The sequence below is a fragment of the Anabrus simplex genome, chromosome 1 (assembly GCF_040414725.1).
Source record: "Anabrus simplex isolate iqAnaSimp1 chromosome 1, ASM4041472v1, whole genome shotgun sequence".
Classification (NCBI taxonomy): Eukaryota; Metazoa; Arthropoda; class Insecta; order Orthoptera; family Tettigoniidae; genus Anabrus; species Anabrus simplex.
Window position 1 is genome coordinate 1,010,495,173 of NC_090265.1, and position 13,214 is coordinate 1,010,508,386.

General features: G+C 38.3%; 1 protein-coding gene across 1 annotated transcript in view; it reads right to left on the reverse strand.

Annotated features, from left to right (window-relative positions):
* Nucleotides 1-13,214, reverse strand: part of LOC136857786 (microtubule-associated protein futsch) — a 468,803-nt gene that overhangs the window by 418,645 nt on the left and 36,944 nt on the right. The window contains exons 2-3 of the mRNA XM_067136704.2: nt 12,570-12,754; nt 12,255-12,451 (exon numbers count right to left, since the gene is read on the reverse strand). Of these exons, the coding sequence (XP_066992805.2) occupies nt 12,255-12,451; nt 12,570-12,754 (382 nt within the window). The remainder of the gene's footprint in view (nt 1-12,254; nt 12,452-12,569; nt 12,755-13,214) is intronic.

Sequence of the window (13,214 nt, forward strand, 5' to 3'; positions counted from 1 at the left end):
TTTCGACCCATCTAGGGGTCATCATCAGCCGTAATGGAGCAAAGATCACTTTTGGCGAAATCCTAAGAAAATGTTATTTTAAAGAATAAAAAGTGAAATGAGATGTTATTATGGTAATAGTTAATAATACAAGGAATATACATACTAAGAGGTTTTTAACAAAGAATAAAGTATAAATTGGGTGTTGTAAAAATTATAATCATGGAAATCAGTAAGTTCTTGTATTGAAATGAAATATGGCTTAGGAAGAGGGCTTAAGGTGGGGCTGAAGAGTGCGGGAGAAAGTGTAATTGTCTTGGAAAAGTACCTTTGATTAAATTTAGGATTGAGTTTAGGTTGGCTGCATTATTGTTTCTGAGGAAAGTGATAAATAGATCGAAGAGTATGTTGGGTTTCTCTGAGATTTCATTGAGATTGTGACTGGCATTAAAGAATTGGTCTAGGTGTATGTAGTAATTTTCCATTATGTTGAGTAAAGGGCCCTTGTTTGCTAATACAAGGATGTCCATGTCTTGTTCAATATTGGTGAAATTATGGTTATAATCTTGCATGTGTTGGCTGATGGCTGAAAATCTGTTGTATTTTATTGCGTTAGTGTGCTCGTGGTATCTGATAATGAAGTTTCTCCCGGTTTGCCCAATGTAGGTTTTTTTACAGATGGTACATTTGATCCTATAAACTCCTGATTTTAAAAAACTGCTGGTCTTGTTGATGTGTGAAGTGTTGTATAAAACGTTCATATTCTTATTGTTGGTTTTGAAGGCTATTTTAACGCCTTGTTTCTTAAAGATGTTGGTTAACTTGTAGATATCATTGTTGAACGTGAAGGTGGAAAATGTTAGAGGTTTGGTTATTTCTTTTTTGAGGGTAGTTTTTAGGCGATGTTTGTGTTTATTGATTATCCTATCTATAAAATGATTGCTGAAGCCGTTGAATTTTGCGATTCCGCGGATTGTGTTGAGTTCGTTTTTTAGATCTTTATTGGACATAGGTATGCTGAAGGCCCGGTGAACTAGGCTGTTGTATGTGGCTCGTTTGTGGGACTGGGGGTGCACTGAATCTTGGCGAACTCAACACAATCCGCGGAATCGCAAAATTCAACGGCTTCAGCAATCATTTTATAGAAAGGATAATCAATAAACACAAACATCGCCCAAAAACTACCCTAAAAAAAAAAAATAACCAAACCTCTAACATTTTCCACCTTCACGTTCAACAATGATATCTACAAGTTAACCAACATCTTTAAGAAACAAGGCGTTAAAATAGCCTTCAAAACCAACAATAAGAATATGAACGTTTTATACAATACTTCACACATCAACAAGACCAGCAGTTTTTTAAAATCAGGAGTTTATAGGATCAAATGTACCACCTGTAAAAAAACCTACATCGGGCAAACCGGGAGAAACTTCATTATCAGATACCACGAGCACACTAACGCAATAAAATACAACAGATTTTCAGCCATCGACCAACACATGCAAGATTATAACCATAATTTCACCAATATTGAACAAGACATGGACATCCTTGTATTAGCAAACAAGGGCCCTTTACTCAACATAATGGAAAATTACTACATACACCTAGACCAATACTTTAATGCCAGTCACAATCTCAATGAAATCTCAGAGAAACCCAACATACTCTTCGATCTATTTATCACTTTCCTCAGAAACAATAATGCAGCCAACCTAAACTCAATCCTAAATTTAATCAAAGGTACTTTTTCAAGACAATTACACTTTCTCCCGCACCCTTCAGCCCCACCTTAAGCCCTCTTCCTAAGCCATATTTCATTTCAATACAAGAACTTACTGATTTCCATGATTATAATTTTTACAACACCCCATTTATACTTTATTCTTTGTTAAAAACCTCTTAGTATGTATATTCCTTGTATTATTAACTATTACCATAATAACATCTCATTTCACTTTTTATTCTTTAAAATAACATTTTCTTAGGATTTCGCCAAAAGTGATCTTTGCTCCATTACGGCTGATGATGACCCCTAGATGGGTCGAAACTAGTACCGTGTAATTTATAATTTTATGAATATATTTTAGTATTGAAAAGGTGGAAACGTTTACGTTGTTATTATTATTACTTATATATTATTCTCAGTTCAATACGGACCAAAAACATGAAATTCATAACCATTAAGAATGTAGACTAACACATGTACATAAGATAAATTCCTCTCATTTGCATAATCGAATCTACGAGAACGTCGGAGATTGAACGGGACATCCAGCTGTTCGCCTGATATTTAGCCTGCACAGAAGAGAGCTTCTAGATCAAACGAGGTCAAGCCACCATGTACGTGAATTATCAGCAGGTGAACCGAAGACTCCACGTCACTGAAGTCATCGTGATGTTCGAGTAAATCCATGGTGGTACCCTCCTGAGAGCTGTTTTGTGATTGCGGAGATCAATTAGTATACTTTCAAAATTTTCCTAGTTTGAAGCTTGTATCACTACGTAAATATTTAATCATAAAAATTTGCATGTAATATAACATAATTTGGTAGTCCGCTGTTTCAAAGCGATAATAATTTTCATTTTATTTTGGGGATTTTTATGGGATACTTTCATCATGGTTTGGGGTAACCATATTTTAGTTCCATTTGTAAACAAGGGTTTTTATAGTGCATGACGTAATTTTAAGGACCTTAGAGTAATTAAGTGTGAAGCGCTGTAAAGTAAAGGGTTTAAATATTCTGTAAAAATGACTCCAATTATCATCTTCTCATAAGTTAATACGAGTCGTCAAGAGACTTCTCATTTGTTGATTTCTTTTGGCACTTCACACATGAATAGCGGTCCTCCTACCTAGAAGTTAAGGCTGCTGAACCAACAGATGCAGACAACACTGGGGTATATACTGTTGAATTATTTAGCTCGTGAGTGCATGATGTAATTTTGACTCGTGTGGCAGGGCTCATCTTTAAATAGCATTGTATTCGAGGGACCGAGAGGAAGAATGGGCTTGTTAGGCAGGCTGTAGCCCTGATGTGTTTTGTGAACTGAAATGTTAAGTTCCCCTGGAATATGTGATTAATATGCACAAGGTGGATACCGTGTGTGAGGACGGTGATTAAGGCCAGATCTAGAGCCGATATGTAATGTGTTGCCAATAGTGGCCAGAGAAAGAAAGAGGTGAGATAATTTGCTGTGAAAGTACGAATGTAAAGGGGACCTAGTCGGCCCACTACTCAGAATGAGCCCAAGGGCGGTTCACGGCTGGTTTGTGATTTATGATCCCGACAAGAAGGGATGAAGGGAAGTGTTCGCTCTATAGAAATGGGGACAGAATGCAGTAGCTGGTTTGTTCCTGTCGGAAACAACGATTACGTGCATCAGTTAAATATTATGAACATCGCATAGTATCCAATGTTCATTTAAGGATGAATCCCTCCACTTTCTTTCCTTAATTATTTACATCGTGCAGGAAATTTCAGGTTAAATATACCCCATGTCTCAGAGGATCCTGGGTTCATTCCAGGAGACAGTGAAAGTTTATTCTCACTATCACCAGCAGCAGATGACTTGTGCCATCTGTGACGCTTCGTTTGTGTGTTTGAAATGTATTTGTTCTTGCCCATCTCTTACAGGAAGTGCTATGATATTCTGTTTATGATGTTTGGGGTATTTGAGTCGCTTTTATGTATTGTCCACAGGTAGCAACGTTGTGTAAATAATGTTGTGTTATGTGTTGATAAAAATGCCGATGAAACAAGCTCTTTATATAATACTGTACATTCAGTAGTGATTAAGTTAGCTTGCTAGGAAAATACGTGATACGACCTTCAAATATTTGGAAGTGTATTCATAATAATTGCAAAATCACCTCAGTTCACATGAAGTTAGGGGCACATTAACTTGATACTTTGAATTGTATTAATTCTTACCATGCAGAGTGCAATGCCGCAGGATATGTCCATATTGAATGAAATATGTGTGTTGTGTTGTATGATGTATTGTGATAAGTGTTCACTTAATATGTAAATAAGTAGAGAGGAAACACCTCTTCAAGATTTTAGGAATCTTGAGTGTAAATGCAGGTGTAGAAAAGGACTACCGAACATATTAATCCTCAAGATCAATTAAATATGAATTTTGTGTAGTTTACAGTGTATAGCAGATCCGTGCAGAATATAAATGTGTTTCATTCGTATAATAAACTTGTGACCAAAGATTGAATTATTCTTCTTATTTAATAGGCAGTTGTATTCCTCTCACAATTAAGGTTCCCCTACTATAGAGATTAGAATGGTCTACTGACCCTTATGCTCGCCAACTTAGCTAGTGTGCTACTCCAGTAAGGGAGATGGGACTTCGGCGCCGGGCTGAGTTCGAAGCTCTCATCGGAGGTGTTCCATTCTGATATCATATTTATGAGCTACGATATTTGATGCAATACATATGGTCCTTACCCCTTCCGTTTAACTTCGCTCAGCCCCATCATTTCTATACCTTCTTTCTCCATAAAATCCAGCCCTTCTTCTGCCTCTCTGTTGAGTCGTAAGGTTGATTATGCACACCTTCATGATGTTGGCTACTGATCGCCTATTTATCAGAGTTCCCCCAGCACCCAAGGAACTGCACAACGCTTGCAGGGTACACCCTAACCTTTTCCAAGGCAAGTATAATAGTACCATATTCATATCTAGGCTATCTTTATGGTGGGGTCAACAACCCCAAAGGTATTTGTATACCTACTGCCATGTGTAACTTTATGCTACTCCTCAGGAGAGATGCCTTTTCACTTCACTGAAGTACAGACATTACTGCAAGGAGAAAATTCTTCTGTTTTATCTGCAGTTGGGACTGGGGTCCTCTTCCGCCATCTAAGTCGTTGACAGTGTTCTTCTTTCTGGTGAATTTATGTGTCATTTCCTACAAAATGAATTCATCTGGCCTCCAAAGGGAGGACTCCACTGCCCGTAGCCAGTGATCCCCCCTTTGGCTTTCACGTTTGGTAATGGCTGCTTGACCCTTGGCCAGACTATTATAAATGTACAAATTAATATATTATGAACATTTTTTTTTCTTGCTACAATATTTTCAAAATGGTTAAGTGCTTATCTCTGTATAAATAATTGATTATGTTAAATATTGAGATGTTTTATTCTTCCAAGTAAAGACATCCTTCCCCTCCCCGACCCTCTCTGAAACTATTTCCTATTAGCTGCTATAAATTTGCACACAATTTAGTAATTTAATGTTTTTTTTGTGGACAAACTCTCATCTCCATGTCTGGGGTTCAATTAGGTAGGATGACTAGTCAATTAGTAAGAGCATATTGTAAATATGTCAGTGAGTGTTTTATTCCTTACATTCCAAAAAAATACTCACGAGAATTGTCACTAGAAGTAAAGAAATTACCAGTACAAAGTCTTATGAAGATTTATCCTTGATGTACGACTGATAATATCTCTTGAGTCATATCCAAAATTGAATGGTTACGTTTGAAAGAGCGATGGAATCTTCAATCTGTCACCATCCAACATCACATATTGACCCTAAATAACCAGCAAACTTTGCATGTCAGTTCGTTACATTTAACCCTTTGGGGTCCAACGTCGGACTTCGTACAACAACATTCATTTTTCGTTTTGGTCCTATGCCAGACCTAGTCTGACACAAATTTAAAGTTACATATTTTGTATGTTGGAGCGAAAATGGCGCCAAACTTTACATAGCATTTACCCTGGACATTTCTCCGTTCCGTGCTGCCATGTGCTGTTAATTTGTTAAATGAGTTGCTTTTTCTTTGGAGATATTTTGTCGCTATTGTGTTTATATTTGTTAACAGTCGCAACATGGATCGTGATGATATTTACAATATTGATTTGTTGACTAATTCTGGAAGTTAAATTGCTTTCCCAAATATGATAACATTAATAACTATTTTTTGAGTGAGGAGGAAATTGAGGGAAAAGACAGTGGCAAAAACGTAGATGTAGCGGGTGATGAATGAAGAAGGGGACGGTGATTTTTCTTTTTTGCTAGTTGCTTTACATCGCACCAACACAGATAGGTCTTATGGCGATGATCTAAGTATTTTTACAACAGTGCTATGGAATATACGCTTCATAATATAGAAAAGAAGCCGGTAGCTTCAGTGAACAGTTTTCAACTAAATGCAGCAATGGCAGAAAATAAGCCTGAAGTGAATCAAAAGTCATTCAGAGATCAAGTTATCATGGGGCTTACAGAGGATGTTAGGAAACAAAATGCCTGTAAGCGCTGCTGATGCTATTTTGCTTTACGTTGCACTGACACAGATAGGTCTTATGGCGACGATGGGACGGGAAAGGCCTAGGAATGGGAAGGAAGTGGCCGTGGCCTTAAGGTACAGCCCCAGCATTTGCCTGGTGTGAAAATGGGAAACCACGGAAAACCATCTTCAGGGCTGCCAACAGTAGGATTCGAACCCACTATCTCCCGGATGCGAGCTCACAGCTGCGCGCTCCTAACCGCACGGCCAACTCGCTGCTGATGAAGCAGCTGCGATGAAGAATTTTGTCTGAATGGGAAGCTATATATTATAGATACTCATGAAGCCAAGAAAACTAAGAACTGTTGTGTGGTCTGACAGGAAAGTGAAAGGATGCAGAAATAAGACATTTTATTGCAAGACCTGTCCAGAACTGCATCCAAACAAATGCCTCCAGAATTACCACATTTTCACAAAATATTGCTGATAATTTTGATTATGGATAATAAGGAAATGCGCAATTCATTTTTTAATATAAAAATTCAGCAATTTACTTATGTATTTCCTTCCTACATGCCAAATATTAAATTGGACCTGTGCACAAGATGCTGGAAGGAAACTAATTGGACTCCAAAGGGTTAAAAGAGTGGCGGAATCTTCACTGTCACCGTCTGATATCACATATTCATCATAAATACCCCAAGCAAACCTTGCCTCTCACTTCCATTACCTATCTAGTTCTATAAGCCCATAAACAAATCCACATCTGGCTATGTTCTAAGTGCATCATTTCAACGATCAACTGGCTACTGTGAGTCATTCACTGTCTCCGCAAGCCATACCTGGAATTCCCTACTTGTTGAAATTAGGAGCATGTAAAATACATTACTGTACACTTTAAAAATGCAATACAGGAAATTGATGTTCAAAAATAAAAGGTTTGCAGTGGAATAAACATGAATAACAATAAGCAGTAAATTAACTTAAATAGTTTTTTTACACCTTTTTTATATACTAAGTTAAAATCAATTAGTTATAAGAACCTAGTTTTAGGTTTAACTGTAAAGTAAATTAGAAGATATAAAATGCAGGTGAATGTATGGTCAGACAGAACACCAGGATTTATAAACCTGAGTCCTGTCATATAAAATAAGTGATTTAATAATACATACATACATACATTATCATTATAGACTGTTATGCCTTTCAGCGTTCAGTCTGCAAGCCTATGAGAATTTACTAAACGTTGCCACAATCCACGATTTGCAACTAGTGTTGTGGCCTCATTCAGTTCTATACCTCTTATCTTTGAACCGTCAGAAACCGAGTCTAACAATCGTCGTCTTGGTCTCCCTCTACTTCTCTTACCCTCCATAGCAGAGTCCATTTTCTCCTAGGTAACCTGTCCTCCTCCATTCGCCTCACATGACCCACCACCAAAGCCGGTTTATGCATACAGCTTCATCCATCGTGTTCATTCCTGAATTAGCCTTTATCTCCTCATACCGAGTACCCTCCTGCCATTGTTCCCACATGTTTGTACCAGCAATCATTCTTGCTACTTTCATGTCTGTTACTTCTAACTTATGAATAACATATCCTGAGTCCACCCAGCTTTCGCTCCCGTAAAGCTAAGTTGGTCTGAAAACAGACCCATGTAAAGATAGTTTCGTCTGGGAGCTGACTTCCTTCTTACAGAATACTGCTGATCGCAACTGCGAGCTCACTGCATTAGCTTTACGACACCTTGATTCAATCTCACTTACTATATTACCATCCTGGGAGAACACAAATGATGATGACTGAAAGTAAGTACTGGTCTCTTAAACCATTTTATAGTAATTAACACCTACAACCTAAATACTTGAAATTATTGACCTGTTCTAGCTTTGAATCACCAATCTGACATTCAATTCTGTTGAATTTCTTACCTACTGACATCAATTTAGTCTTCGAGAGGCTAATTTTCATACCATACTCATTACACCTATTTTCAAGTTCCAAGATATTAGACTGCAGGCTTTCGGCACAGTCTGCCATTAAGACCAAGTCGTCAGCATAGGTCAAACTGCTTACTACATTTCCACCTAACTGAATCCCTCCCTGCCATTTTATACCTTTCAGCAGATGATCCATGTACACTACGAACAGTAAAGGTCAAAGATTACAGCCTTGTCTAACCCTGTAAGTACCCTGAACCAAGAGCTCATTCTACCATCAATTCTCACTGAAGCCCAATTGTTAACATAAATGCCTTTGATTGATTTTAATAATCTACCTTTAATTCCATAGTCCCTCAGTATAGTGAACATCTTTTCCCTCGGTACCCTGTCATATGCTTTCTCTAAATCTAAATACTGCTGATCGCAACTGCGAGCTCACTGCATTAGCTTTACGACACCTTGATTCAATCTCACTTACTATATTACCATCCTGGGAGAACACAAATGATGATGACTGAAAGTAAGTACTGGTCTCTTAAACCATCTGATCCTGACAGCCTCCCTGTGGTCTGAAACCACACTGGTTTTCATCCAACTTCCTCTCAATGACTGATTGCACCCTCCCTCCCAAGATCCCAGTGAATACTTTGCCTGGTATACTAATCAATGAGATACCTCGATAGTTGTTGCAATCCTTCCTGTTCCCTTGTTTATAGATAGGTGCAATTACTGCTTCTGTCCAGTCTGAAGGTACCTTACCAACACTCCACACTAATTTTACTACTCTATGAAGCCATTTCACCCCTGCCTTCCCACTGTACTTCACCATTTCAGGTCCAATTTCATCTATTCCTGCTGCGTTATGACAATGGAGTTTATTTACCATCCTTTCCTCTACCTCAAGCATAATTTCACCAACATCATTTTCCTCCTCCCCATGAGCTTGGCTGTTTGCAACACCACCAGGATGATTTCCTTTTACATTGAGAAGATGTTCAAAATATTCCCTCCACCTCTCCAGTGATTCCCTGGGATCTATTATGAGTTCACCTGAATTACTCAAAACACTGTTCATTTCCTTTTTCCCTCCCTTCCTAAGATTCTTTATTACTGTCCAGAAATGTTTCCCTGCTGCTTGACCTAGCCTTTCCAGGTTATCACCAAAATCTTCCCATGACTTCTTTTTGGATTCAACAACTATTTGTATCGCTCTGTTTCTTTCATCTATGTACAAATCCCTGTCTGCCTCGGCCCTTGTTTGGAGCCATTTCTGATAAGCCTTCTTTTTACGCTTACAGGCTGCTCTCACTTCACCATTCCACCAAGACTTTCGCCTTTTCCCATCTTTACACACAGTTGTTCCAAGGCATTCCCTTGCTGTTTCTATTACAGCATCCCTGTATGCCACCCATTCACTTTCTATATCCCGAACCTGCTTACTGTCTACTGTTCGAAACTTCTCACTAATCATATCCATGTACTTCTGTCTAATTTCCTCGTCCTGGAGATTTTCTACCCTTATTCGTTTGCAGACAGATTTCACTCTCTCTACCCTAGGCCTAGAGATACTTAGTTCACTACAGATCAGATAGTGGTCTGTATCATAGAAAAATCCACAAAAAACTTGTACATTCCTAACAGATTTTCTGAATTCAAAGTCTGTTAAGATTTAGTCTATTATGGATCTGGTACCCCTAGCCCCCCACGTGTAGCGGTGAATAGCCTTATGCTTGAAGAATGTATTTGTAACAGCTAAACCCATACTAGCACAGAAGTCCAGCAAATGCTTCCCATTCCCATTAGCTTCCATATCTTCCCCACATTTACCAATCACCCTTTCATATCCTTCAGTTCTATTCCCAACTCTCGCATTGAAATCGCCCATTAGCACTATTCTATCCTCGCTGTTGACCCTGACCACGATGTCACTCAATGCTTCATAAAACTTGTCAACTTCATCGTCACCTGCACCCTCACATGGTGAATACACGGACACAATTCTTGTCCTAATTCCTCCAACTGACAAATCTACCCACAACATTTGCTCATTTACATGCCTAACAGAATATATGTTGCGTGCAATGGTATTCCTGATAAAGAGCCCTACCCCAGACTCTGCCCTTCCCTTTCTAACACCCGTCAAGTATATAATCTCTTCCTCGTTATCTCCCCTTTACCCAAATATCACTTACTCCTAGCAAATCCAGATGCATCCTCTTTGCTGACTCAGCCAATTCTACCTTCTTTCTTCCATAAGCCCCTTTAATATTGATAGCTCCCCATCAAATTCCATTTCGTTATTTGATAAATCAAGTAGATTATCTTGCTACTATCTTGTAGATGCAGGAAATCCCTTAGATGCCAATTAACTGCAATGCAATTTAACTCCATAAACCTAAACACAGGAGATGAATGCCCGGCTGTACTCCTCAGCCAATCTCACTAGTCTAACCAAACATGCTAACTACTGTACAAGAATATGATCCTCCTCCTCCATCACCTTAACCAGCTCCTGCCAGATTGGCACTTCTCCATCTTCCGCTCTCCTTCCACCATTCCTCTTCCGTCATTTTGTCCAGTCCAGGTTTCTTCTTCTCGCACTCCTCTTTATTGAATCAATCTACCTTGTTCTAGGTTTCCACCTCGCTCTCTTTCCCTCATTTACCTCCATCATCTGTTCTGGTATTCTTTCCTCCTCCATCCTCTTTAAATGTCAAAACCATCTTATTTTACTCCTATCAATTCTTTTCTATTAGTTTTCCCTTCTGGCCTCCTTTTACACATCTTTGTTTTTTAATCTGTCTTTCCTTGTCCTTCCTATCATACTTCTTAGGTATTTCTGGCTTGAATTCTACTCTCCTCCCTACTTGTCATTGTCCAGGTCTCAGCTGCATAATACATTTTGTACATTATCTCTTTACACTTCCTCATTCCAGACGAGCTTTCTTACACTCTGGCAAAATGCATTGCCCTGCTGCTTCCTCTTGCTAATCTCTGTGTCCAGCCTTGTATTCTGCCTTAATTCACTCCTGAGGTATTTGAAACTGTCAACAATTTCAAGGCTTTGACCACCAATTTTCACAATGCCTTACCCGTGTTTTTCTCTTCTTGATATCACCATGATCTTGCTTTTCTCTGCGCTGATTTTTATACTACACTTTTCAATTTTCTAGTTCAGTGCATAAGTTGTTCTTGTAGGCTACTTCTTTGCTGTTTGTTGCTCAGACGACAATATTGCCTGCAAATAGTAATAACTTAATCTCCCCATTCCCATATTCATCCTTGTCTCCTTTACAATTTTGTCCATTAACAACAGAAACAAAAGAGGCGACAAGAATAACGTGTTCTAAATGTCTAGTAAAATTAGGATTCTCTATTTAAACAAGTCTCTGACTGAAGATCAACAGACCAGCAAGCATGCTGAGTATAATGGGAATTATAGATAAACCAACAATCATAACTGGATATACAATACTGAAGATTAGAGGAACACTTGATGTCAGATGCAGTTATTCTAATAGTATTCCTGCAGGAACCTTGACCATGGGACTAGCATTATAAATGCAGAATTTCTGCTTACACCCTTCAAAACGTAAATGTCTGCCATCATATATGGTGGGCTGTAATAAATGTTGACTCATATTATTGCTTGTTCTCTTAATATCCGAGACCCCAGAAATAAAGTTTACTTTCCCCAGACATTACTGTAATCTTCTGCATAATAACATATGCCAATTGAAATTAAAACAGATCAGAAACAATCAGAATCAGATTCACAGAAATGTTCTGCAACGGTGAGCTATGCCACCTCTGTAGTCATTCCATTCACATAATACAGAAATAAGGTAAAGTCACTTTCAAAGTACTGAGAGTGAACAAAGTTTTAAAAGAGCAGTTATGCAAAACAAAACAATGTTTGAGAATAGAAAAATGAACAGAATTGCTCAAGAAAATAGCAACTGCTAACTCAGTAATAAAAAAAATATTAAAACACATCAATCTAATATTTAAAAAAATAAAAGATATGTAAAACAAAGAGTGTAAACTCAAGCTTCACATAATAAAAAATACAGTGCACATACTTTGCAACAATTTCCCATGTTTCATCATCCAAGTCTTCTCTATAGATCCTTAGATTGCAATCCTCATCCTGCTGACACCAATACGTTTGACCTAGCTTGTCCCTTCCCAAAGGCTGACAGCGTAACTCTTCAGCGCTCAAACGATTAATTTCTGCTTTGAACTTGGAGTTCAAATCAAACTGAAGTTCTAGAAGAGTCTTAAACAAAAATAATAACACAGGATTAATAATGTTAACACACTCAATCTTTCTCAGATAAAAAGAAATGCTTCCCTGTTCATTGAACACACAGAATATCTTAAGAGTTCAAAGTTACCTTCAAAATACGTAACTTAACAGCTAGCCTGGCTTTCTTGTAGCCAAATCTTTCCAGCTCCCATCCATCTTGGTTTGAGTAAGTGTGACAAAACTTTATTAATGCACGTTCCCATCGTTCTGTTGATACAGACTTCTTGGCCTTGCGAAGGAGTTTCACATGGAGATCTACCAGTGGTTGAGGAACTGTAAGGGAATATACAAGGGCATAGAATAAATAGCAGATAAAATCAATCTTGGTAAACTCAAGTTACAAAAACTGAAAGTTATATTCACACCAGGGAGAAACAAAAGTTTTTTCACAGTAAATTAAATCAGTTTTACAACGGGAATGAAATCAATTAAGGACCAAAACCGGCAATTCCAAACCTCTCCACAGTGAGCAGATGCAGAGAAGTCACATGACACCGTTAATGGTGATTTGTCTGTCAGACAGAGACGTTAAGCCTTGAGCAGACTCCTCGGTTTTATTCCATAGGAGTAAGCTACGTGCTGACACTGGATTTTACACTCTATCTACATCATCACCACCTCACACCGAGACGTGCAGGTCGCCCACGAGTGTCAAACAGAAGAGCCAAACATGTCCTCAGACACTCCCGGCACTAAAAGTCATACACTACATAAGTAAACAAGTAACTTAAGG